General features: G+C 40.8%; 1 protein-coding gene across 3 annotated transcripts in view; it reads left to right on the top strand.

Annotated features, from left to right (window-relative positions):
• Nucleotides 1-27,741, top strand: part of ASTN1 (astrotactin 1) — a 325,634-nt gene that overhangs the window by 231,974 nt on the left and 65,919 nt on the right. Inside the window, exons 6-13 of one of the 3 annotated variants that reach the window (XM_075182193.1) lie at nucleotides 8,992-9,099; nucleotides 11,360-11,512; nucleotides 12,903-13,070; nucleotides 14,094-14,178; nucleotides 15,096-15,170; nucleotides 17,740-17,877; nucleotides 18,298-18,448; nucleotides 27,244-27,410. In XM_075182193.1, coding sequence (XP_075038294.1) covers nucleotides 8,992-9,099; nucleotides 11,360-11,512; nucleotides 12,903-13,070; nucleotides 14,094-14,178; nucleotides 15,096-15,170; nucleotides 17,740-17,877; nucleotides 18,298-18,448; nucleotides 27,244-27,410 — 1,045 coding nt within the window. The remainder of the gene's footprint in view (nucleotides 1-8,991; nucleotides 9,100-11,359; nucleotides 11,513-12,902; nucleotides 13,071-14,093; nucleotides 14,179-15,095; nucleotides 15,171-17,739; nucleotides 17,878-18,297; nucleotides 18,449-27,243; nucleotides 27,411-27,741) is intronic. The other 2 variants (XM_075182195.1, XM_075182194.1) reach the window with 2 other exon arrangements.

Here is a 27,741-nt window from a genome sequence, read left to right as displayed (position 1 = left end):
TTAGTAAATCTAGCCCTTAGTGTTTTATCTCCTGATTTACATGGTGCTGGGTAAACTGGGCCTATTTTATACACGCATAGATCTAACCATTTATCCTGCCCAGTTTCTAGTCGGCTGGGTTTATCATTGGCCATTGGCATTGGCTGGCAGTTCTCAGCTTGTACACAGCTGGTTGGATCATTGGTAAACAGTGAAGCGGACATAACTATTATTCATGTACACGGGTCCTTTGCTATCTATGTCCTCCAATATGTGTGGTGCATTATTGCATTAGAAAAAGACGTTGGACTATCGCTTATCTGGGTTATTGCATGGTGGCTTAGTGGTTAGCACTTCTGCCTCACAGCACTGGGGTCATGAGTTTGATTCCTAACCATGGCCTTATCTGTGTGGAGTTTGTATGTTCTCCCCGTGTTTGCATGGGTTTCCTCCGAGTGCTCCGGTTTCCTCCCACACTCCAAAAACATATTAGTAGCTTAATTGGCTGCTATCAAATTGACCCTAGTCTGTGTGTGTGTGTTAGGGAATTTAGACTGTAAGCTCTATTGGGACAGGGACTGATGTGAGTGAGTTCTCTGTACAGCCCTGCGGTATTGGTGGTGCTATATAAATAAATAAATGAAATGATGATATACTGAATAGATTTCCACATTCAGAATTTGTACTTTTAGGAGATGATTTTTTGATGTATGGTGTTAAAGAGCTGTTTTTGCTTTATGTTGCATACATCAATTGGCAATAGGCAACACCGCTTGCGTTTTTAAAATGAAAATTAATCAATTGTGTAAGAGCGAAATTATCTCCAAGCCACATAGCTATATCTTATTATAAAAGGGTTATTAACCTTTTGTCACCAAACTCTTATATTTAAGTGCTGTAATTGATGAGTAAAACATTGCTGCTCTCAGCACAGGGACAAGATTGTATTTGGAGCTAGTCCTCGAATTTAAAATTGTTTCACAGTAGAGGAAAATTCCTAAAATGTAAATTGTAGACCTTGTAGCTATGAGCTGCCTTAGTGGGTGATGTATTGGGTGATAGATAACACAAACTGCATCCAGGAGCATGATGGGAAATACAATAGGAGTTTATTTCAGGAAGGAATGGGGTTTTGCTTTCCATTGGAGCACGGTATAATGGGCATGATTCATTAAGGAAAGTTAAGCAAAAGTAGACACGTAAGGCAAAACCATGTTGCATTGGAGGGGGAGGTAAATTTAAAATGTGATGGCAGATTTATAGTTGGGGTAGGGCCATGTCCTAGATCAACTTTAAATTTCAGTGTACAAATAAGTTATCAAGTATTTGTGTGCTACATAAAAAAAACAGCCAGTATTTTCATTATGTGCAAAATAATAGTCTAATTTGCACCTCTTGCAATGCAACAAGGTTTTTTTCCAGAAAACTTGAGTAAGAAAACTTACTTCATTTTTTGCTTTACTTTCCTGAATGAATCAGGCCCATTATGGCTAGAGCAGGGGTGTCCAACCTTTTAGCTTCCCTGGGCCACATTGGAAGTCGACGAGTTGGTTTGGGCCGCACATAAAATACAATAACACTAACGATAGCTGATCATCCAAAAAAACCATAGAAAACATAGTTAACGTATATATGAGAAAAAAAGTGATATATATATATATATATATATATCTATCACTTTTTTTTCAAATGCCCCTATACTTAACTTTCAATCGCCCTGTTCAAAAAATCCTGTCTAGTTATTATACTATAATCACTTTTTGTATTGTTTCGATGCAATATCAATAAAGTGCATTTAAGCCAGGCATTGTATATCAGGGTGCCCTGACCAGGCCTGCGGAACCTGACATATACATCACTGTGACCCCAAATTGTGACCTGTTTTGCTAATTACACCTCTATGTTAGTTAAGGGATAACAACTTATAATTGGCCAAAGAGAATAATATATAATGCCCCATTAGTATTACAAGTAGAAGTATGTAGCAGGGAGATAAGGTCCATGATGCTCCAGGACCAGGTGACTTTTTTATGCACTTGTCAGCGTCCCTTGAAATAATAAAAAAAATCCCCCTTAACTTACCTTTTAATCGGCTGGTTCTCTGATACTCTTCTCTTCTTTTCTCCAATTCTCTGCTGCTGATTGTTCTTGTGGCGCGGGTGACTCCTCTGTGCTGCGCTCCGCAATGGATGTTGGGTGTGATGACATCACGCCCGACATTCACTGCGAGCGCCACACGGAGGAGGAGACAAGGGAGGGAGCCGGAGTACCAGCTGACGTGACCGCTAGGTAAGTATTTTCTTTTCTTTTTTTTTTGCAGGATTTTTTTTTTCCATTAACAGCGCTGCCCCCTTGCCACAACCAAAACTCCTGCTGGGCCACATTTAAAGGCGTGTTGGGCCGCATGTTGGACAAGCCTAGAGGGTCAAATGTCAGGCAATAAAATTACATTAATAACTATATTTGTAGTGGAAAAGTACATTAACCACTTTGAAACTTAAAAACATAGCAATTGTTATAAGTAATGAGAAAAATCAAAGGAGCTTGGATAACGAACAATGAAAAGGTTCTATTCTATTAAGGGCTCACATAGAAGAGAGCCTAGTTAATTGATCCATTAACCCTTACATTCTAACAGCAATTTATATGAATTGCCTTATCCTAGCAGAAAGGACACAGAATTGCAACAAATGTCATTATATCAGTTCTACATGAAATGGTGATTCCAAAGAGCGTCTTGCTAACAAAGATACTACTTAAAAGATGTTCAATAAATTGTAATTCCATCATTTAATCCAGCTTTTGTGTAACCAGGAAAACCAGTAAAGTCTGATCTGCAAATGCTCATAAAATAATACACAACATTAATGTTATCACAAATATCAAATTCAGGGTGGGAAGTTTAACAATTAAGCACTCTTTTATTTAAGGCCTTAACAGAAAAAGCATTTATTAGTACATTATCCATGCTTCTTTGATTTGATATTGTTAGCTATCATGCTATTGTTTGACAGTCACTTGATTGATTGATGTCATCAGTGGTATAATTTAAATTATCATTCATTACTTGTGATTGTTGTACCTGAAAAATGAACCACGCCCCCATAAAATATAGTGTCTCATACTTTCCTGAAATAAGCTCATACCTTCCTGAAATAAATTCATGCCTTCCTGAAATAAGCTCATACCTTCCAGAAACAAACTCCAGTTAGAATTTTTATCATGGCCCTGTGTGTGGTTTGTGAGCCTTTGTGCTGACTGCTAGAGAAGAGGTGGTTCTTTTGTTAAATTCCATAGGGAAAAAGTATTGTGGTATAGTTGCACATTGAGGAGTGCACCATGTCTTATTACTCTTACACCTTGGATGATGACGTAGTGGCTCACACAGCCAATAGAAAACCATAAATCATGAATTTAGCTACAATAAGAGTGGGTCAGTAGAATAATGGTAGTGGAGCATATAAATATTGGGGTGGCATTATTCATTAATTAAAACAAATAAAGTGGTTTTCTACCACCGACTACCAACTTGTAAAAAACAACAAACCCATACAATCAGCATCAAGGATTCATATTATATTTATCACAAAAGTGTAGTTTAGCACTCCCTTGGCATGCCTCTCCAAAAATCATTCAACCATGTACATGCTTGCGGCAGTCCGGGATTCCAGCGTCAAGCAATATGATAGCAAATCTGGATGTTGCCTATAGCAACCAATCAGATTCTAGCTGTCATTTTGTAGAATGTACTAAATAAATGATAGCTAGAATCTGATTGGTTTTTCAAACCTGCCGGAAAACTCTCAGCTTGATACATTTACCCCCTGGAGTGTAACATGTATGTACATTTCTTTATATATTGATGTATGCAACATAAAATAATGTACATACTGGTTACTGTACTGTGTGTGTGTATATATATATATATATATATATATATATATATATATATATATATATATATTTCTATATATATGGGTTTGGTTTTTGAGGAAAAATATACACAATATTGTAACATTATGAAAATTAAACATAATAAAGAGTAGAGGAACAATACATTTATACAACGTGTAGTGCATATAATGCCATACGTCTGGCTTCCTTCTGTATTTCACCAAAGCCCTTAATATCATAAAAGCAGAGTTGTTTATTGCATTGCCTTTGGATACAACACAGACCTGCTCTACAGATACAATAGTACTCGATACATAAAGCTGAGCTGTGTCATATTCAAGGGCAAAAAAGACAATAAGGTGTTAGGGAAAAACACAGAAGGAGGGCTGAAAACTAACAAAAATGATTTAGGTAAAACTGCATTTGGCTATATACATACTATATAAATTAAAGTTGATTGAAAGTGAAAAACCCCTTTGCATAATTTTTTTTTCATATACAATAAATTGCCTTTACATTAAGTGGAGAATAAGTGGAAATATGGGTTTGCAATCTAAGTACAATAATCTTAGTAACGTCAAGTGATAACAGAAGACAATGTTTTTCTGATTAGCTCTAACAGCTTTGCAGTGTTCCCTTGATGATGGCACCTACAGTTAATTTAAGAATGTTATAATTACAGGAACACATTTCTTCACTATTACATAATTATCACTTTATATTATTTGTCACATGATGCACCATATTTAACACGTTTCATAGAGCATCTAATTTACCATTAATAATGATCCAAAATTTTGTACCTTGTCCAGTTGGGGGTAAAATATTGTGGTTCATGAAACAATTCCTATTATGGTGAAGCAGTGGCAGAACTACCATTGGTGCTGCAGGTGCAGTGCACCGGGGCCCATGGAGATAATGGAGCCCGCTGCAATGGGATCTAGTGATCTGGGGGCCCCGATTCCCTCCTTCCCTGCACAGGGGCCTACAGCTCACTAGTTCCGCCTCTGCGCTGAAGTCTTCTTTTTCACATTACCAAAATTAAAACCTATAGTCACAGAGATCTCTAATTACTCAGCGATCTTCACCTTCTTCTTATCAATGGTCAATCAGAAGAAGCACTAGGCTTTTTAAACACAGCAGCTACCAGCTAATTATGGTTCATACCTATGTTTTCATCTTGCTACTTTTGCCTTTGTTTCCTGTGTACCAAACTGGCTTGTCCTTGTCTACTTCTCTGCTTGATTATCCATAAACTAACTCCAGGGGGTAAATGTATCAAGCTGAGAGTTTTCCTGGCAGGTTTGAAAAACCAATCAGATTCTAGCTATCATTTATTTAGTACATGCTACAAAATGAAAGCTAGAATCTGATTGGTTGCTATAGGCAACATCTCCACTTTTTCAATCCGTCGGAAAACTCTCAGCTTGATACATGTACCCCCAGCTTGTTTAACTATGCTCCACTCATGCTACCTCTGGCCTTGGCCTCACCCTGATTCTGGCAACCAGGTTCCTTCTCTGATACCAGATCTGTTACAGGGTTATTGACAGGGCCACTTGGGGCAGTGACAAATAAATGCATAATGGAACATAGATGGAACAAAAATACTGCAAGCTGAGTCCATGTTCCGTCGCAATTCCAACTTGCTTTCCTCTGAGCGATCGCGTGAACTTTTGGAATTTTATTCTGAATAGTTGAATCAGCATGAACACAATGAGCTCCCCTGCAGTGTAAACTTCAACAGCTGTCTGAGCAAATCCAAGTAACAGCGCGGGTCCCAGGGGAAGAAGCCCACCTATTTACTACATGAGGGGGTTGTACAAAGTGTAGAAATCCTTTCAGATGTTTGAGATTGTATATACGTTTGAATATCTAGGGCATTTTATATATTTGTGGATGTTACAGTAACTTTTTTTGTAGATTACGCAGTATCAGTTACCTTACTCTTGACTGGCTTATCTATTCTTTCTTTATCTTATATCAACTTCTTCCTCTCCGGTACATTTATGATTCAGAATATATCAGAGTTCCGTCCTTGGCCCCCTCCAGTTCTCCATATAATCCTTAGGCAAAACTAATCAACTCCTTCGGTTTAAATCACCATCTATATGCTGATGATACATTAATGTATATTTCCATTTGCATCATATCGCCTTATTTTATTGCAAATTGCCTTAAATCCATCTCTTTCTGGATGCTTTCCAATTATCTCAAATTAAATCCAGCCAAAACTGAATTAATCATTTTCCCGCCATCTTTCTCAGAGATTTCTCCGTAGCATTTGACCACTCCACATTTCACCCGTCCCCCCCACTGTTTAGTATCTTGGAATTGCCTGATATTCTGGCATATTAGTGGACATATTAAAAATCTAATTAAATCCTGTCATGTCCAGCTGAAAAACATTGCAAAACTCAGACCATTACTAAATCACTTCAAGACCAATGTCCTGCGCATAATTTTGTGCTTTCATTAATGCAATGTTCTCCTTATTTGTCTTCCTTTAACTTAACTGCTATCTCTTTCAAATTAATTACCTCAGGCCATGTAACTGCCCTGCTGAGCAGCCCCACCATTTTGCGCTGGCCTTCTTCCTTCTACCACTCTTTTATCTCTGTCGTTCCTTAGTATGAAACATTCCCATTCCATTCCTCTCATGACCGAAGGGTTCTACTCGTATCTTATCACCCCCTCCCATAAAAGTAACTACTGTTATGCATCTTTTTATGTAGAAACCAGTAGTACAAAAAAAATATATAAAACCGAAAGAAAAAATAAACAATTGATGCTTCTCTGTTGGTAATGTTGTGCAAACAGACAGGATCAATGAGCGCTTCCTAAATCATCACTGTGAGGAGCATTGCTTTGCAGTTTATTGCTGAGGGCAATGTTATACAGACATGACCTCTGTGTGTCTTCTGCTAAGTCACTGTGAGGAGCACCTCAAAATACTTCCATAAGGAGGGAACTGCCAGAGGCAATGTGAGAAAACACAGGTGTAAATGTTTATAAAATGTAGGATATTTTAGGTGTGTCCTCTAAATTACAGAAAAATCCTTTTCTGGAAGGTCACAAGCATTTTGGAAAATAGATTTGACTGCTATACTAAACATTTGTGGCTTCTAAGGTGTCTGTGTCATCTACGGACAGAGGAAGAAGTCATTTTGTGGGCTAAACCAGTTTTTATTTGAATGCAGCTATTCAATCGACTGGGAATTACTGGCATCCATGAGGAAGGCCAATATTTAATAAAAATAACATATTTAGGCTACACCCGTAATCCACCCAGGTCACAACCTTTCTAACTGGACACACCCTGTTAAGCCACGGCCACACCCCACTCCAGCAGTCCCATCCTGGTCTTCCTATGGAAATCAGAACTAATATGCACAGGCTTATTTAGTAACGTGGTGTGAATAGCACAGGTGCTGCAACCTATAGCATCAGTCCACAGCTGTTACACTTCCCACGACTTGAAGCACACGGTCCTGTCCTATGTACACTTCCCAGCGCACAGTCCTGTCCTATGTACACTTCCCAGTACACTGTCCTGTCCTATGTACACTCCCCAAGTACATTGTCCTGTCCTATGTACACTTCCCAGCACACAGTCCTGTCCTATGTACGCTTCCCAGCACACAGTCCTGTCCTATGTACGCTTCCCAGCACACAGTCCTGTCCTATGTACGCTTCCCAGCACACAGTCCTGTCCTATGTACGCTTCTCAGCACACTGTCCTGTTCTATGTACGCTTCCCAGCGCACAGTCCTGTCCTATGTACGCTTCCCAGCACACAGTCCTGTCCTATGTACGCTTCCCAGCGCACAGTCCTGTCCTATGTACACTCCCCAAGTACATTGTCCTGTCCTATGTACGCTTCCCAGCACACAGTCCTGTCTTATGTACGCTTCCCAGCACACAGTCCTGTCCTATGTACGCTTCTCAGCACACTGTCCTGTCCTATGTACGTTTCCCAGCACACTGTCCTTTCCTATGTACAATTTCCAGCACACAGTCCTATCCTATGTACAATTTCCAGCACACAGTCCTATCCTATGTTTGCTTCCCAGTACACTGTCCTGTCCTATGTACGTTTCCCAGCACACTGTCCTGTCCTATGTACGCTTCTCAGCACACAGTCCTTTCCTATGTACAATTTCCAGCACACAGTCCTATCCTATGTTTGCTTCCCAGTACACTGTCCTGTCCTATGTACGTTTCCCAGCACACTGTCCTGTCCTATGTACGCTTCCCAGCACACAGTCCAATGCTATGTACACTTACCAGCGCACTGTCCTGTCCTAAGTACGCTTCCCAGCACACAGTCCTTTCCTATGTACAATTCCCAGCACACAGCCCTATCCTATGTACGCTTCCCAGCACACAGTCCTGTCCTATGTACACTTCTCAGCACACAGTCCCATCCTATGTACGCTTCCCAGTACACTGTCCTATCTTTGGGGCCTGTGGCCATACATGAAAGTAAAACTAAATACATCTTCTTTGTTTTTAATATTTTATTGGTTTTCAAGTGTCACACTCTAACATTAGCAAATAGCCCCCGATATCTTATGTTACACTAGAGCAATGCCTGTTTAATCTAAATTGCTTTATCCTGCAAAAAGGTTCATTGTATTTCCAAGTCAACACTAATTCAGTCCTGCGATTGTTATTGCTGCCCTCATCCTTTTTTTGCCCTTGCATGGAGTATAATTAAGATGAAGAATTTGTGACGTGTTAATAAGACAATTTTAGCATTGCAACAGGTAGCCCATGGCTATCTTCCACCAGCCCGCAGGCCGCCGTACAAGAGCATCTCTAACAACTGTTTGAGAAATTAGATGCAATATTAGACACAAAATAAAGAGACAAATGCTACCAGCTACATAAGATTTCTTGACATATTTTTTTTGTGCTTCTTTTAATCTCTGAACTGCCAGAGGCTTGGGTAGTATGTAATTTTGCTATTTTTTTGCACTGGTCCTTCAAGCTGTGGAATATGTTTGTGAGAGTTTATTTATTTCATCAGATTATTGCATTGATCCTACAGCCTCCATCCCTGTGATCCCTATTTTAATCCATGCTTATCCAAAGATACTGCCTTGTATCTTACAGCAGGCTCAGCCTTCCTCAACCCTGAAGGAGATTGCGGTGGGGATATGGATAGTGAAACCCAGCTAACCTTCTATACAGATCCTTCCCGAAGCCGGAGACGCAGTCGAGGTCAGTGGAAGAGTTGTCTCTGTTTGTCTCCTTACAGACTTAACATAGATTGGTGCACAGCAATTATCCTTATAATTATTTTTTATAAACAGTGTTCTGTTGAGAAGTTTTTTATTGCTGTATTTATTGTTGTGCTTAACGCTTTGCGACTTTTTGCTGCTCTGTGGCCAAAACCTAACTAAGTGTGTGTATTACCTAACTGATTATCAGTAAAAGTATGTTGCATTGGACGGGGAGGTACATTTAAAATGTGGGGACAGATTTATGGTTGGGATAAGACCATACTTGCCTACTTTCAGTAGACGACGTCCGGGAGAGGGGCGTGACTAATGGGCGGAGGGGACGGGGCGCCTCGAATCGCTTCATTTTGGCCCCGCCCCCACCAGTAAAATGACGGGGCCAAAATGCTGCGATTCTCGGTGAATCGCGTCATTTTAACAACGGAATTTCGGGATGCGGGAAAAATGCCAGCTCTCGCGGGAGTCCGGGAGACTGATTCGAATTTCGGGAGTCACCCGGACTTTTCGGGAGAGTTGGCAAGTATGGATAAGATATGCCCTAAATCAACTTTAATTTTCAGTGTAAAAATAAAGCTATCAAGTATTTGTGTGCTACATGAAAAAACAACTAAGATTTCACTTATGAGCAAAATAATGAACTAATTTGCACCCCTTGCAATGTAAAATGGTTTGTCCAAAAGCACACTTACTTTTTTTTTGTTGCTTTGCCCTCCTTAATGACTCAGGCCCTCAGTGTTTAAGTTTTATAGGTTCATTGTGCCCTGTTAATGGATATATATAGAAATTGCACAGACCTGCTTCCTTGTTTCACAATATATTAATGAAATTTAAAACGTTTAAATGACACTAATATGCTCTATTTTTGCAGAAGCTGCAGCTATATTTACAATTGCTTCTTCCCCTCTGTCACAATAGTTTGGCATTTTCCACTATGCTGCAAACCGGGGCGGAACACTTTGACGAGCCCCATAGCAAAATTTGGGAAGGCCCAGGCAAGGCTCACTTGCCGGCAAAAGTGCAGTGAAGTCTTGTTAGGTCCACTGTATGTAGCGGTCTACTATCACCATCTGACCATGAACGATAAACGATGAGAAAAAGAAGTCCATATATTCACATATGTACATCTCTTAGTATGAGAGTAAGGTGTCAGCTGGTTCTGCGTAAAATAAAATATTTTCCATAAGCTCCAATGAGAGACAAATGGCCATTGGCCAAATTATCAGGATCTGTTGTAAAACACAGAACTTTATCGGCTTCACAACGCAAAACATGTGAACAAAACATCTCCCTCATTCAATATACATACCTTTGTGTATAAGCTTTGGGTCTGATCAGCGCCGGTGCTAGGGTCCTTGGCGCCCTAGGCACAGTGTGAAAATCGCCGCCCCCCCCTTTAAAAATTGCCGCCCCCCCCTTTAAAAATCGCCGGCCCCCCCTTTAAAAATCGCCGCCCCCCTCCCTTTAAAAATCGCCGCTGCGCTTTCCCTCAGCTCCCCTCCCCATGTCTTTCTTTAACTTACCTGCATGAAGCTGCTCCTCTCTGCTCTGTCTTCTCCCCTCCACTCACAGACACTGTCGGGCCGTGATGATGACATCATCACGGCCTGTCACTGTCAGTGAGCGGAGGGGGAGAAGACAGAGCAGAGAGGAGCAGCTTCGTGCAGGTAAGATTCATAGCCCCTTCCCTCCTCTCCTCCCCGTGGATTTCTGTTTTTTTTTTAATTTCGAGGCGCCCGGCAGAGCCCGGCGCCCTAGGCAATTGCCTAACCTTGCCTAATGGGAGCGCCGGGCCTGGGTCTGATACAAGTTTATAGTGATCAGAGCCCCGTAGATATCATCTAGTGAAACATAAGGGCCAATAAACCAACAAAACAACTTAATCTAACACAAATTACAAGATAAAACCTTTATAAATATATATGGTATCTATATTATTATCTTCAGATGTTTGCCAGTGTATCTAACTTTATCACCTACATCAGCTATTGTCCTCTGCTATCAGCCACCATAGACTTAGAAAGGCTTGATGTAGGATAATTGATAGAAAGTCTGATCTACATGGTGAAAAACGATCGACCTCATGGAGAAACTCTTATTTTAGATATTACTTAGTATTTGTGTATTAATATTATAAGCGGATTGCATATTATTTTGTTGTGCCCTTTAAATGTGATCTATAACTTTCAGCCTGTGTCAGTTGTAGCATTTGCGCAGGTTTTAATATTATGTTTTATTTTCAGCAGTAGGCTCACCCCGAAGTCCTGTCAACAAGATGACCCTGACCCTGCTCAGTATAACCAGCTGTGTAATTGGTTTGGTGTGTTCATCCCATATCAGCTGCCCCTTGATTGTGAGGATTACACTTCATGTGCCAGAACATCTTATTGCTGATGGTCAGTATATAACGTAAACACTGACAACATAGGGAAGAATCTCTTAAATGGGAGGGGGGTGATTTTGCAGCCATGCATGACCTCCTCATTCCTGAAACTCACCCATGACAAAAGTGCTTTAGATATTGGTGTTGTGGTCTCAAACTCAACTTTGTTGACTCACTGGGGTACATTTACTAAACTGCGGGTTTGGAAAAGTGGAGATGTTGCCTATAGCAACCAATCAGATTCTAGCTGTCATTTTGTAGAATGCACTAAATAAATGAAAGCTAGGATCTGATCGGTTGCTATAGGCAACATCTCCACTTTTCCAAACCCGCAGCTTAGTAAATCTAGCCCGCTGTGTAAGTTTTACTCATCCTAATAGCATTTCTACTATTCATAGGTGTAGCTACAAACCCTTGCAGGCCACAACTTTCCATTATTATTATTATTATAATTATTATTATTATTACTCTTTATGTAGCGCCAACATACTCCACAGTGCAGTACAGAGAATCTAATATCCCTGCCACAGGAACACAAACTCTAAGACAGATCTAGTTATAAGTATATAGCCTGCCAGTATATTCTTTGGACAATGGGAGCAAACCAGAGCACCTGGAGGAAACCCACGTGAGCATGGGGAGAACATACAATATACCTACCAACTCTCCTGGAATGTCCAGGAGACTGACAAATTCTGGGTAGGTCTCCCGGACTCCCAGGAGTAGGTATTTTCAGTGTAGAAGTAATCTGTATCTGCCATTCACAACTATTAGGAACTTCCTTATTAGGTCCCTTACACACTTTCTATTGGCTGTTAGGGTATGACCAGTTACTGAGCATAACGTGACATGATTCCATCAACAAGGGGGGAAATTGCAGTTTGAATAAACCACAGGTTTTCAGGAGGGAGGGAGGAAGTTTTGGTGGATTAAAAGCACCAGCATGTTCATGGGCGCAAATGCATACTTACACTTGTAGTGCCACAAGTGTGCACTATAAATGTTGCTCCCCTAATGAAATAAGTATAGTTGCCCCATAATAAAGCACATTTGCCCTAGTCATAAATAATGTATACCCCTGTAATGGATTTGTAGTGTATGTATAATTATGTGTGACTGTGATGTAGTGTTATCCCTCTGCAGAGTTTGGGCGGTAGCTAACAGTTGAGTGAAGGCTCTGTCACATGACCTTTGTAAATTCACCCCTTGTTTATTATATTAGACAGGCGGGAAATAGTGTTAGTGGGCCTTTAGTAACCGGTGATGCCTGGATAAGCTGAATTTGGCATCAATGCTACTTGACATAACAAGAAATAGCAAAGTAAAGGATATTTTATAAATCTTTATTACATAGCTCCAATATTGTTTCAAATAACTATCGCCGGCTGTTCCCTTAAATATAGGAAGCCGGTTCATCCTGCTGGAGGGCAGCCAGTTAGATGCCAGTGATTGGCTGAATCCTGCCCAGGTGGTTCTCTTCTCACAGATGAACTCTAGTGGACCTTGGGCCTTGGATCTTTGTGCTAAGAGGATTCTGGACCCCTGTGAGCATTTATGTGACCCCGATACAGGTAATATTTGTCTGGTGTGTCTATCAGTGCAGGCTTCTCTTACATCTTTCTCTGACAGCTACATATTACAGTTATATTTTTAGCATTCACTTTTGTTTGCAGCATTGTTTTCACTTGAAGCCTGTTCACATGAATGGAATATTGTCAAGATAGAATATGGACAGATACAATATAAACTAGGAAGACTACAAGACTACATTGGTGGCTTCAAATCACAATTAGTATATTAGTATATTAATAAATACTGCAGGGGAAAATGTGCAGTAACCTCTAGCAACCAGACATCAAGCGGCCTCCGTTTCCTGGGTGCCCCCCACACCCCAGATGGTATATTCCACTACAGTGTCAGACTGGGAGTGCGGCAATGAGCTGTGACATCATAATCTAGCGCCATACTCCCAGCGTATCACTGACATGGAGCCTCAGCAGCCAGCCAATCCAGGAACATCTTCTAAATGTGTACATTCAACCACTTCAAGCTTATTGGAGTCAAAATGAAATCTTGTTTTTGTATTTGTACATAGGGACTGACACGTTACTGCAGCTCGCCTGCATTCTCTATTGAATTACCCAGCACCCCACACGCACACACACACACACATACACACACATACACATACACACTTCTGCCCATGTCTGGCCAGCTCTATTTTGCCCCCACACACACATACAAACATTAGATGCCATGTATTAATGGTAATCTATGCACTTTCACATAACAACACTGCAATGGCAGACAAATAGGCACATGACGTTGCGAAGGAACAGCTTCTGCACAATGGTTTTCCATGTCTGCCAGTTTCCAATTGATGCATTCTCAGTATCTGTACTTATCCAAAATGTTATATAAATTCTGAAAATTATTTAGATCACGTCCAGTGGTCATCATGTTGGCAGTTGCAGAACCTGTCTGTCTAGCATGCAGGCATATATATATATATATATATATATATATGATATTCCTATGTAAGATCTTGTGCTATATGTGGAATCAGTGTACAATACAGAACTATCTGCTTCCAGGAGAGTGTTTATGCCATGAAGGTTACATGAGGGATCCAGTACACAAACATCTCTGTATAAGGAACGAGTGGGGAACCAACCAGGGGTAAGTACAAGAAGCCAGAGCTACTTTACTACATTTCAAATGCGGCAACTACCACCTGAATTTTGGCAGGCAGATCTGCTAGGCAGGCAGTCAGATCTGCTAGGCAGGCAGGGAGGCAGATCTGCTAGGCAGGAAGGCAGTCAGATCTGCTAGGCTGGCTTGATTACTGGAAAGGTTAAACTGTGTCTCTTTATTTAGTTGAAAATACACACTTCATCATCAACATTTATTTATACAACGCCAGCAGATTTCCTAGCGCTTTACAATTGGGTACAAACACGGTAATAAACTATACTGGGTAATACAGGCAAAGAGGTAAGAAGGAAAGCTTACAATCTATGGGACAATGAGAGTTGGATACATGAGGTTATATGAGTGAAGTCTACATATTGCATTTTGGACCGACCAGAGTACAAAGGTAGAAAGTGATTTGTATGCTATATGAGCCAGTCACACAGCAATGTTGGTCAGGGGGTCAGAGGGTTGTTGTATTGTGTGAACTATGTAAAGGGTGGTAATAGAGTAACCTAGTGAGGTAAAGAGGGTTATAAGCTTGCCTAAAGAGGTGGGCTTTCAGAGAACGCTTGAGGGTTTGTAGACCAGAGGAACGTCTTAAAATACTGTTGTTATATTGTGCTTCAATGTGTAGGTCTAGACTTAAGTAGACTCCAGCTGAGCCACACTCATTTATATATACAGCGCTAGTGTCAAAATTGCTCTTAGATGAATGGAAATTAAGGTGCATTAAATAGTTATTAATGGGAGGAAGAAGTGTTAAAGTAGCAGATAATTGCCTTGATTACTATAATAGAGACAATGATCTTGAATTCATTGTTTTAAGAAATGCGCAAGAAGGTTCCATGGCCAATATTCTGCCTAACCCTTACCTATGTACTTATTGTTGTCATTAAATGCAGCCCCTGGCCTTATACCATGTTCCAGAGAGGTTTTGATCTGGTCCTGGGGGAGCAGCCAGCAGACAAGATCTTCAGGTATTACATAAACTCATCATAGCCCTGCATTCTTTTACATTCGTTGTGAATTGTATATAATTCAAAATCTATACCAGGACAATGTGTGATAATAGTTGGTGTTCTGAAGTAAGCTCAGCCCGCGACCTTCACACCTCCTAGCGTACTCTGTCAACTGAGTGCAATGTATTTCTCAGAGTCAGATCTACCCCTCAGATCCATTTATAGCAGCTCAAAGGCTGACACAAGTCAAGGACTAGAATTTCACTCATGACCTCCAGGCCTGGAGCTCTGCAGGCTCACAACAAGTCTTCTTTCAGTTATTTGTATGGAAAGTATTGTAATTCTGCAACAGTACAAGCCTTTGTTGTGGATACTTATAATTACATATTAACATAATGTCATTTATTTCTCTGGTAGATTTGCATAGTTTATCTTCATAATGGGCCTAATCCATTAAGGCGAGCAAAGGAAACAAAAAGGAGTAACTTTGCACTTTGACAAAACCATGTTGCATTGGAGGGGGAGGTAAATTAAAAAGTGGGAACAGATTTATATTTGGGGCATGGCCTAGATCAACTTTAAATTTCAGGGAAAAATAAAGCTATAAAATATTTGTGTGCTACATGAAAAAAACAGCCATTATTTCCTTACGTACAATATAATAAACTAATTCGCACCCCTTGCATTCTAATATGGGTTGTCTAGGAGCAAATGTAGTCCTTTGCTTGCTGTAATGACTAAGGCCCAATATGACTAACCAAACCTGGATGCAAAACTTGAATCTAAAAGGCATACATAAAAAGATGCAAAGTCCTGACCTATATTTTATGTATCCTTTCAAGATTGTTGTTTTTTTCTATTACAATTACAACTTTGTATCAATTTACAACATCTGTTTTTTGTGCTAAGAACACTTTTTTTTTTTTTAAATGTGTTGTAATTGGTTATTAATACGCATTAGGGAAACTGAAGTTAATTAAAGAGCAAGTAAAGCCACAATTCCACATTGATATATGGCAAAAGTGATGTGTTACTGAGATGCATAATATTCATGAAATAAATGGCGTTTATATACTAAATTAAGTATGTTCTCTGTGCTCTCAGCAGCAGGTTATCATACTAGGAGGGAGGGGCTTCTCTAAGCAGGCAGAGTGTGAGTACCTGCTTAGATTGTGAGTACCTGCATTATAGCCTGGCACACAGAGGATTACTCGGTTCATGGGCAGGGTCAGTGATACCACGGTAATTCAAATGTCTGCAGGATCAGCTTTTTGACCTGTATGAGAATCCATCAGGACTCATCATCATCATTTATTTATATAGCGCCACTAATTCCGCAGCGCTGTACAGAGAACTCATTCACATCAGTCCCTGCCCCATTGGGGCTTACAGTCTAAATTCCTTAACACACACACACACACAGATGGACTAGGGTCAATTTGTTAGCAGCCAATTATTTTACCAGTATGTTTTTGGAGTGTGGGAGGAAACCGGAGCACTCGGAGGAAACCCACGCAAACACAGGGAGAACATACAAACTCCTTACAGATAAGGCCATGGTTGGGAATTGAACTCATGACCGCAGTGCCGTAAGGCAGAAGTGCTAACCACTGAGCCACCATGCTTCCCACTCATCAGTATCTATTAGGATGTGGCCTCTCTCAAAACCAGTGACCTCACTCTTTCACTAAGGTCAATTTGCAAACCCATATTGCCCCTATATTTGCCAGAGTACATGCCCACTTTCCATTTCTTTCAGCAGCCACTGAAAAATCAATCTGCACCTAACTTTGGAAGACTGCAGTCCATTCTACCACCACTTTAGAAAAGACCATTTCATGCATTTAAACTGTTATATTTTTTGTCCTGAAATCCTACTTTGTTTAGCCTGAATTAAATAATGTTAAATATATCTCTTTATTTCCAATGAATAAATTAATTTAATGTTATTACTTTTAAAAACACATGGGAAAAGCAGGATGTACTCATTTTGAAATGGCACAGTTTGCAGGTATGCCTTACTCATCACCAAACAAAAGTTAGTGTACAAATCACGCATTTACAATTTAGCAAAAAAAATAATTGATAACTATCACTACCACCACCTCGCTGCATTAGACTGATTACTTCATTATAGTCAATTGGCAGGGACAGTTGGGGTGGGTGCACGTTCTGCATTAAACTGAATTATATTGAAATGTTCCGCTACTTCCCAACATTCCAATTGTGGGTGGAGCAGAGAGTGGTTTGGGCAGGTCTGGAGTATGGCCTAGATAGATTATCCCAACTTTCAATCAGCATTGCCCTCAAAGTGGTTTCATAAACAAGTAATCCACCCTTTGTCAGCACAGACTCTCCTTCTGAGATGAATAGGCTGCAGTCTTGTATCTGCGCACTCTACCCACTCTCTGCAATTCATTAATACTGATGGGATTATAGACTTCAGTGTACGTCCTGCAGTGCAGATGTCACTACATGTCCTAGCTAATCCAGTGTCATAATGATCTATTAAATTGATGTTTGAGTGCTGCATACATTGATGTATAGGGAAGAAGGAGACTCTGACACATTTTCTGTTTTAACACAGATTTACTTACACTCTGGGAGAGGGTATGTGGCTTCCTCTCAGTAAGAGCTTTGTCATCCCCCCAGCTGAACTGGCCATAAATCCATCAGCCAAGTGTAAAACAGACATGACTGTCATGGAGGATGCCGTTGAGGTCAGGTGAGTGCGTGGGGGATACACAGGGGAGCCATAGAGTGTCAGTGTGCGAAACCTTTCCCTGCGCTCTGATTAATGGACCTGCTTGTATCAGGGACAAGTTGTTCTGGTAAATAATGGCTATATGGTGAACGCATGCTTTGTGGCTCGCACTCATAAACAGTTACTATCTTACAGAGGCAGCATTTCTGCCAGATGATTTGTATGTTCTTATCCACACATCCCTCACTTTTTGCCTCTGTCTCAATTCTTCCCTTTCCCTTAATCTATTTTCCCCTCGCACTGACCTCTCTCTTGCCCCTTTGGCTGACACGTGGCCTTTTTATTCTAGCTTTCTTTGATTTGATGTATTTCTCCTCTGTCTCGCCCTATCTATCATCCTACTCCCTGCCTCCTGTCCCTATTGTTTGCTTTTGTCCACAGAGAGGAGCTGATGACCTCCTCCTCGTTCGATAACCTTGAGATTCTGCTCGACTCTTTTGGTCCTGTGCGGGATTGCTCCAAAGGCAACGGAGGGTGCAGCAAAAACTTCCGCTGTGTTTCCGATCGCAAGCTGGACTCCAGCGGCTGCGTGGTAAGATTTGTGGATTCTGGAAATGAAAAAGAAGTGTAATGCTTTAAATGATCCACATTGACATAATTATTATTATTATTATTATTATTATTATTAAATTAATAAGGTGAGGGATGAATGCAAAGTATGCAAGTTTGTGCACCATCTCACACCCATCACATTCATACCAAGAAACAATGTAGTAAAAAATAGTAATACTTAAGATTACATGTAACCTGTGGATACAAGTGGATATCAAAAAACATTTCCATTTGAATACGGATATAAGTACTCTCTGGCTATACAGCACTTGCTGCATGCAGACAGACAGACAGACATACATACAGGATAGGCACATGCATATGTGTAATATAATGTCCCATTGCAAAAAAAAAAGATTTCCTAAAATTAATTTACAACTCTTAATACTATAATCATTAATAAAAGTATTTATTTAAACATTTCTTATACATGAAATACATAAATCAGGATGTTCTAAATCTAAATGCTTGCTGTACATAAAATGCTTTTTCATTGTTTCTTATACTTGCAAACACATGTTCTGACAGGCATACATGTAGTCATCAGTCAGCACTTATACCTGCCTTGTAGTTGGTGCAAATAGCTAAAAAAACACATACGTAAGAGAGGCCCTGAACTTGGATCAGTCGCATGTGCGTGCACTCAGCCTCCGCATGCTCTTATTGTGCGTTGCCTAAGCTAGTCCGCCCCTTTCTGCCCTTCAAGGCGCAGGCAGTTGGAAGTGTCATTTGCAGGTGGATATGAATTGCAACTGGCGTTGAACCGTTCTTGTGCATGCGCAGAGCAATTTCACGTAGGGCACACAAATGGGCTTTTGTTGGAAGATGAATCGGGCCCTCTATATTGACTTTAGACTATAAGCTCTTACCAGCTGCGCCCTCTCTACCCATTCTCTCACGTCTGTACCTTCATTAGCCTTGTCTGTACTTGATCTATTTTATATCTGATTTGTATTTTGTATGATTTGTAACTTTGACTGTCGGGACGCTGCAGACTATTGTGGCTCCTTACAAATAAACAATGATGATGATGATGATAGGGCAGCATGGTGGCTTAGTAGTTAGCACTTCTGCCTCACAGCACTGGGGTCATGAGTTTGATTCCCGACCATGGCCTTATCTGTGTGGAGTTTGTATGTTCTCCCCGTGTTTGCGTGGGTTTCCACCGGATGCTCCGGTTTCCTCCCACACTCCAAAAAAAACACACTGGTAGGTTAATTGGCTGCTATCAAAAATTGACCTTAGTCTCTGTCTGTCTGTCTGTGTCTGTGTGTGAGTGTGTGTCTATATTAGGGAATTTAGACTGTAAGCTCCAATGGGGCAGGGACTGATGTGAATGAGTTCTCTGTACAGCGCTGCGGAATTAGTGGAGCTATATAAATAAATGGTGATGATGATGATGATAATAATAAATAAATACAATTTAGATATTTTGATACTACTTTAAATAGTGTCAAGAAGCAAACACCATGCCAGCCAAAACACCTTACTGCTTTAATACAATATATTATATTTTATTCCACAAACTACGAGAAGCAGTACAAATCCTTTTCCTTTCTTCTCGTTATTGGTGACTGGCTAGCTGTTTATGTACCAGTAATGCAGTGGACATGGAAGTGTGCTAAAAAGGACAGAAAGGATGTAATTTCAAGGCAACATACAATCATTTTTGTATATCTGAACTGCAGTAAGCTGGGAAAGCGTTTTGATAACATTGGAGAATGCAGCCTCTAAGCAACATGGGAATTGGCCAAGTCGGTCGGCATATAATAGACCTAGCTCCCGAACCTGGTGAATACCAAGTTTAACCCCTTCACAGCAGCAGCAGCAGGGGGTCTGCAGTGTATGTCAGAGCAATTACCCGCTGTCCCCTTGACATTGAAGGGGTTAGAAACTCAGAGATTTGCAAACTCTTGCGCAATATGTGGCTACTAATGGCTTTAATACATCACAGTCATCTGGTTCACTTAACTGGGTCATGTGGCATGCACCAGGAGCAATCTGGTCCACTGTTACACATTACATGCATTTAATAGACATTAAACATCTAGTCCACCTCTGCAGTGATGTTTATGTGAATGGTATTCATCAAATATGTATGACTGCCGCAGTGTGAGTTATCTAAACATCATGTGAATTACAGCTACAGTCACACTGTTAAAGCTCTTGGCAGTGACTGTTTGAAGTTATTTATCCTGCGCCAAATACCTCTTCTCTCTCTCTTGAAAGTTTCGTTCACAGATCATTTAGAAAGACTTTCCTAATAGACACCATGGGCTAGATCTACTAAACGGCGGGTTTGAAAAAGTGGAGATGTTGCCTAGAGCAACCAATCACATTCTAGGTTTCATTTTGTAGAATGCACTGAATAAATGAAAGCTAGAATCTGGTTGGTTGCTATAGGCAACATCTCCACTTTTTCAAACCCGCAGTTTAGTAAATATACCACCATAACTCCTAACTTTTTAGTGGTGCAGTCTCTCTTTTACACCCAAATCCTTTGAGCCTCAAAGTATCTATGTTGTGCCTCAAGTTATAATATACAGGCTGTAAATTATTATATGTTGGGTGTATGTAGCTGTGTATTGTGTATTATTATTATTATTATTATTATTATTATTATTATTATTATTATTATTATTACATTATATACATACATAAAACAGGGACATACAAGGCAGACAAAATAAATGCAGACATGAAAACATGTGTATATGAAGGATTAAAAGTTTAAAGAGAATTTACATCCAAAAGTACAGTATGCTAAGGTTTCTACATGTCTATCAATGCATGAAAATGTGTCCTTTATCTATACAAATCTTAACTCCTCCATTCATAATGTGTCAACAAGTAAAAAAACAAATATACTTCATATATTATGTACATAGGTGTATATGCATCAAAGTAATATATATTTAAAATTAAGCTTGCTTTTAAGTACGTTTGCTTTGTATTAACTGCCTAACGGAGTAGATTTCAATGAAATCTCCTCCGTTTAGGCTAACACCGTGCAGCATCGCAGCCCCGTAGATTACTATGGAGACTGCGATGTTCTGCAATGTATGAAGCTTTGATAAGCTTCACATTGCACGGACAGGTAACGCCACCGCAGGATGGCGTTACCTGTCATTTCCTATGGGATCCTGCTGAAGCCTCTCTGGCTTCGCAGAATCCGGTACAGAATCCGGTACAGTGGAAGTGCTGTGCGCACTTCTTCCTGTCACCGGCAGCGCTAAGTTGCCGGTTAGCAGGAAAAAAAGATCACAGGAGAGGGGTCACTTCGCTGAGGCTCCCAGAGTAGCCCCAGCATGGTGCATCTAAGCGGTACCTAAATATGCATCACTGCGATGTGCAAGAATGCATATTTAGCTATACCGCATATTATTGATGCATAGACCCCATAGAGACCTAATTAATTGTGCAAATGGTAATAATGATCTGTAAACAAGTAACCAGTCAGATATCAGTTATTATTAGTTTGACTATATTGGACTGCTCATATCTGATTAGTTGCTATGGGTATACCATTGCACTTTGCTTTCATCAGTGCTGCCCAAGTATTTACATGATGATGGCAAAATATAAGTATGTGTTCGCTGGCAGAATAATGTTAAAAAGAAAGTATCATATGTATAACTAGTGGGCTACAAGAAACCGCCAGGGTACCATCGGTATGCCACCAGTTGGACAGCCCTGGCTTATGTTATTAAATTAGGCCCATGTTAATGCATGATTTACATTATTGGATCCTGTAGGCATAAAACCTGGGACCTCTAAGCCTCATCAGTCCATAGATTTACATGTCCCATCACAGAAGAGAGTACAGTGACATTACCATGCACAGTTCTTTCCATCCTCAGATAAAACACATTTTTTAGGTAAACTGCCCCACAAATAGTAAAAGGTACAAGAAAATGTGTGAAACACTAAGGTTTAAATTCTTATGACTGCTGGAGAATTCACAAAAGGAGTGCAACTAACGTGCGAGATCACAGTTTGACAAGGAAGAGACTTTGGTAACAAGAAAGTAATAAATAAATAATATGTTGACAGGTTCTGGCTGGGTTGGGGGCCGGGGAACATCTGGCCCCCAGGCCAGGCCAATAGGGGGCTACTGTAATTTTTTTTTCCATTACATTTACAAGCCAGCCTCTGTATGTTGTGGGTGGACATAGCATTGGATCCCGCAGTGTGGGGTCTCCTTGCCACAGTACCAGCCAGCCCAAGGCTAGTCAGCCCAAGGCTGAATTCCCTAGGAGGTTTTTTGCAAATTAAGCAGCCAACATAAGCCTACGCACTGTTAGCTCAGCAGACAGCCCGCTGCAAATGAGCTCTTAGCAGCGGTGCAGTAATATTTATAATCAGGGAATTTCCCGTGCTCTGAGATCAACTTTTTTAGTTGTAAAGTATTCCATTCCTTCATCAGCCTGTCCATATGTATTGAAGAAACAGGCTCCACCAGTGGCGGATCCAGGGGAGGGGGGTGTAATCGCAGCAATCGCTCCCCCCTAGCAGCACAAGCCTACCCAGGGCCGTCTTAACAGCATCATAGGCCCCCGGGCAAAACAGAGCACGGGGGTCCTACCTACACCCTACTCACAGGAATAAAAATATAAATTGTCTTGTTTATGTACAATTAGTACATGTATGTTGTTTTCGTCAAGATATGTATTCACAGCAGCAAGATGGCATGTACAGATAGTAGCTGATACTGAGGTGATTAGTCCACCTAAACGTTTTAATAAAGAGGGTTTGAATGTTCTGAATAAATCTCCCGGAATAATATACTGAAAAGTTTGCAAGCCCATGGGGCCCCTATGCTCATGGGCCCCCCGGGCAACTGTCCAGCATGCCCACGTGCTGAGACGGCTCCGAGCCTACCTTTAAATTGTGCTCCAGATGGCGATCAAAACGGAGAGGGAGTGTGTCCAATCGCGAGTGGGGCCGGGCCAACCAGAGCCAGCCAATCAGAATAGAGGGGGGCGTGACTATGCTAAATCCCCCCCCCCCTTTAAAAATATAGTCTAGGTCTGTGTTGGCTAACCTGGGACACTCCAGGTATTGAGAAACTGCAAGTCCCAGCATACCCTTCCAGCAATAAACTGCTATATATTGGCAAAGCATGCTGGGACTTGTAGTTTCACAACACCTGGAGTGTCACAAGTTAGCCAACACTGGTCTAGGTCCACCACTGGGCTCCACCAACATGACTCATCTTGGAACTGCTCTATAGTGCATAACCATACATGAAAGCAACATAAAAAGGGCTAATAGTCTTCAACCTTATTTAATACAATGAGTTTATTACAAGCTTTGCTTGCAATATTGCGAGAAATGAGTGTCACATGAGTTTACACATTATTTAAGAGGATTATCTTATTTCCGTGTAGTTAAATATTACCAGTGGAGCACACGCTTGTCCCTGTAAAACGCAGATAGTCGAGGACCATAATGCACCATACCTCAGATGAAATGTAGCACCTGGCGCTCCGTGTTGATGCTAGTGGGTAGGGAGAGAGGACTTGGGATCACACATCCCCTTATTTAGTATGTGACACCTCGGTGCACCTGCTCTGTGAAAGACAGGCAAATGCAGAAAGAAAAGGTGTCAGTGGTATTTTGTTCCCCTCTGAGGGACCAGATCTGTTAACAAGAGAAATCGAATCACAAGCAGACTGTGATTGTGAAACAGAGAACAGGATAACAGGGGAAGGGAGGTGAGAATGAGAATTGTAAGAGACGCCAGCAGAGAAGAGTATATTTAGAATGAAGGATTGCGTGGCAGGCAAATATAAAAGAGCTCAGCGTGCAACTTTCAATTGATGGCAGAGGGAAAAAAAAAATCCCTGCAAAATAAAAGTCAGGTGCAGGGAAAGAGAAAGAGGGAACATTCGCACACTTAGAGCAATGAAACATATGCATTCAGCTTTTATTTCGCTGGGACATATCAATCAATAGGCATTATAGACTCCGCACCATATGATGGTTTCTTTAACCTAGTTCTCACCTTGGCTAACGGTTTAACATAATAAAGATAATACCATGCTGCAGGACGCCTGCAGAAGCAGAATGGTCAGCGCTGCTAGGCGCCCTCTTATTCGTTACTATACGGCACAATGCTACAGCAAGCGCCGGCACTTCACAAACATGCGCCGAGCTGAGAACTAATAATAATGAATAGCTTGTGTATAATATTCTGCTCTGGAATAGATTGTAAGACGCTGAAGATAAAGAGCTCCGCAGCGCCATCACCATTTCTGCCCACTTTCCAGGACCTGTGCTTTTCTTTTTAGGCATGTTTGAGAAGAATCAGCACCTCTTACATCAAAATAGGGGACATAAGGTCATGCATGAGATAAAGGGGTAGGGCCTATCACAACTTAACTGCTTTGTCAGTTCTGTATTAGGGAAACCAACTCACTACCACCTTTTTCAAGTTGCTCTTGTATTGTTTGTCATTACCTTATTAGGCAATTAGTGCCCACTGGTCATTAGATGGTCCTGAACCATGCTCATTAACCCCTTGGTTTATCCTGATGAGAGCTACACATGTAATACATATATATAACGTTTGCAGTGATAGACTGTGGGTGATCTCCGACATGTGATGAGAAACGGTTAATATAGAGTGCTGGTCTTCCATCATCATTTATTTGCAATGTGCCACAAAATTCTGCCGCTACAGACAGTGGGAATAATAAATCATGCCAAAGACAGATCATACAGAAAAAGTACAGAGGAGGTTGGCAAAGGAGGTGCAAACATGAGACAGGAGATAGAGAGGACCCTGCTCATGAGAGCCTACAAAGTTACCTACTATAAATGATCATAGGTTTATGTGGATATCTACAGAGTTTATGTATCTTATAAGAGATGCTTATAGTGCCCACAGTCTAAATATAAATGTCTCATTGCTTTCCATTCTTAAAACGTACCTGTCGCCACCAAACTGCGAGAGCAGCAATTTTGCGGCCTGAACCAATATTCAGCCTATTCAGCGGATACTAGTGAAATCACTGATGCATTGAAGTGCCTCGTGCCTCAATGTTATCACTAGTTCCTTGTGAATTTGATAGGCTGCATTCTCAGGTACATTGCTTCAGCCCGCAAAACGGCCCCCTCACCGCAAATATGCTTTCTACCACCGTAGCAAAATATAATGCTATTAAAAATATTTACAGCTTAGAATATCACTGCATATGCTGCAGAGTTCTGTCTTCGGACTCAGTAATACCTCGGCAATTAATGGGCCAGTTGTATATCAATCCTTTTCCTTTACTATATTGTAATTAATTGTCCTAGCTGACAAGAAGTTACATTCTTTATGGAAGGCGGCATCACAAACCCACACACACTGCCATAATGCAGTAACATATTCTGCAGCGGTATATAGTGGAATGTTTTAACAATAATTTGTTCCTCAATATAACCCACTGAAGTACCACTTTCCTGGGAGAGTCTTATCCTTACAGTGGACAAAAGGGGTGTTTCCAACCTATTTGGCCATATTTGAATTTGTCTCGATTTTGTAAATTTAGAATATTGTCAGGTATTAAATAATACCACTTCCCTGTAACAATTGCAAACACGTGGCGTTGGGTGGGGTAGGTTTTTGCCTGTGGTATGTCTGTTATATAGTAAGTGTAGATTTACTCTTTGTCGCTTTTATCCTCATAGAAATTGTCACTTCGCTGTAAAGTGTGTCAGCATCATCATCATCGCCATTTATTTATATAGCGCCACTAATTCCGCAGCGCTGCACATAGAACTCACTCACGTCAGTCCCTGCCTCATTGGGGCTTACAGTCTAAATTCCCTAACACACACACACAGGACAGACGGACGTACCAGACAGACTAGGGTCAATTTGTTAGCAGCCAATTAACCTACCAGTATGCTTTTGGAGAGTGGGAGGAAACCGGAGCACCCGGAGGAAACCCACTCAAACACAGGGAGAACATACAAACTCTTCACAGATAAGGTCAGGGTCGGGAATTGAACTCATGACCCCAGTGCTGTAAGGCAGAAGTGCTAACCACTACGCCAAGAAATGACTACCACCGGTGGTGTCTATTCCTTTGCCTTGCTAGAATTTTGGCAACCAATTCTGAAAGAAAAGCAGACATAGAAACAAACCTGCAGGGCTTTATTTTTACATAATATTATTAATGTTCATTAACACATGTGGACAGAAGTAATTATGCCCCAGGAACCATTGTTTATTTGTGATGAGTAAAAACTGTTGTATTAATTGCCCAGCTGAGCTCCTGTGATTTAGAATTCTGCTGCTTAACTATCAAACAAGTTTTGTTTTGGTTTTTTTTTTATTCTTTTTGATCATTGGCTCAGTGTCAGTGTGATAGCTGTAGGATTTGAGTATTTTAGGTGGCACCAACTGGTTCTTAAAGTTTTGTTCCGTCTAGCCTATTGCTTAGCAACCGCATCTTCCATAGCAGACGTGTCACTCCTGCGTGGTTTTATGTTCTATAAACTAAGCCCTCAAGAAGGAAACGAAAAGATGTGAACTCCTCCAGCTAGCAGATCAATTGTCGGGCATTTGATTAAAATGTTTTATATTGGGCACAGGAACACGCTAATAAATAATAAACACTTCAATTTGTTTTGAATGTGCTCGCTAAATGTAGAAAGAAATCAAAGAGGCTCTCGAATAAATGGATTTAGTACAGTATATGCAGAACCTAATCGGATTCGGAGATGATAATATATTGGGGGACTTTATAATGGGATTCTGAAGCATTTATTCTGTCTCCACAGTGCCCCCTAGGACTTAGTCCTATGAAAGACCTATCGGGCTGCTATAATCGCCAGAAGGGAGTTGACTGTTCGGACGGCTTTAATGGGGGCTGTGAACAGTTGTGTCTTCAAAAAGAGGTTCCCTTCCCAGATGATCCTGAGATGTACAACATCCTAATGCTTTGTGGGTAAGAGCCTTCAGCAGTGTCCTATGTCTAGTATTACACAATGTTCTATAGAGATGTATCTATGCTAGAAATTAATATGCAGTTGATCTGCATCTGCCAAATACATACAATGGGAGCAGTCATTTTGGGTCTGACCCAAATGTTCATGGGAATACAGCTTATCCATTCAATAATAACTAGCGACATCACAGAGGCATGAGGCATTAGTGCCTCTTATGTCCAGTCACTAATTCCTAGTGAAAGGCTAGACTGGATTCTTGTATATATTATTTCAGTCCACAAATTGGCCGCTGCAACAGGGCCTCAATAGAGTTCTAGGAGTAAACGTATT

This window comes from Mixophyes fleayi, chromosome 8 (genome assembly GCF_038048845.1).
Source record: "Mixophyes fleayi isolate aMixFle1 chromosome 8, aMixFle1.hap1, whole genome shotgun sequence".
In the NCBI taxonomy this organism is placed as follows: domain Eukaryota; kingdom Metazoa; phylum Chordata; class Amphibia; order Anura; family Limnodynastidae; genus Mixophyes; species Mixophyes fleayi.
Note: the sequence above shows the minus strand (reverse complement) of the source record. Positions and strands in the feature narration are given on the sequence as shown.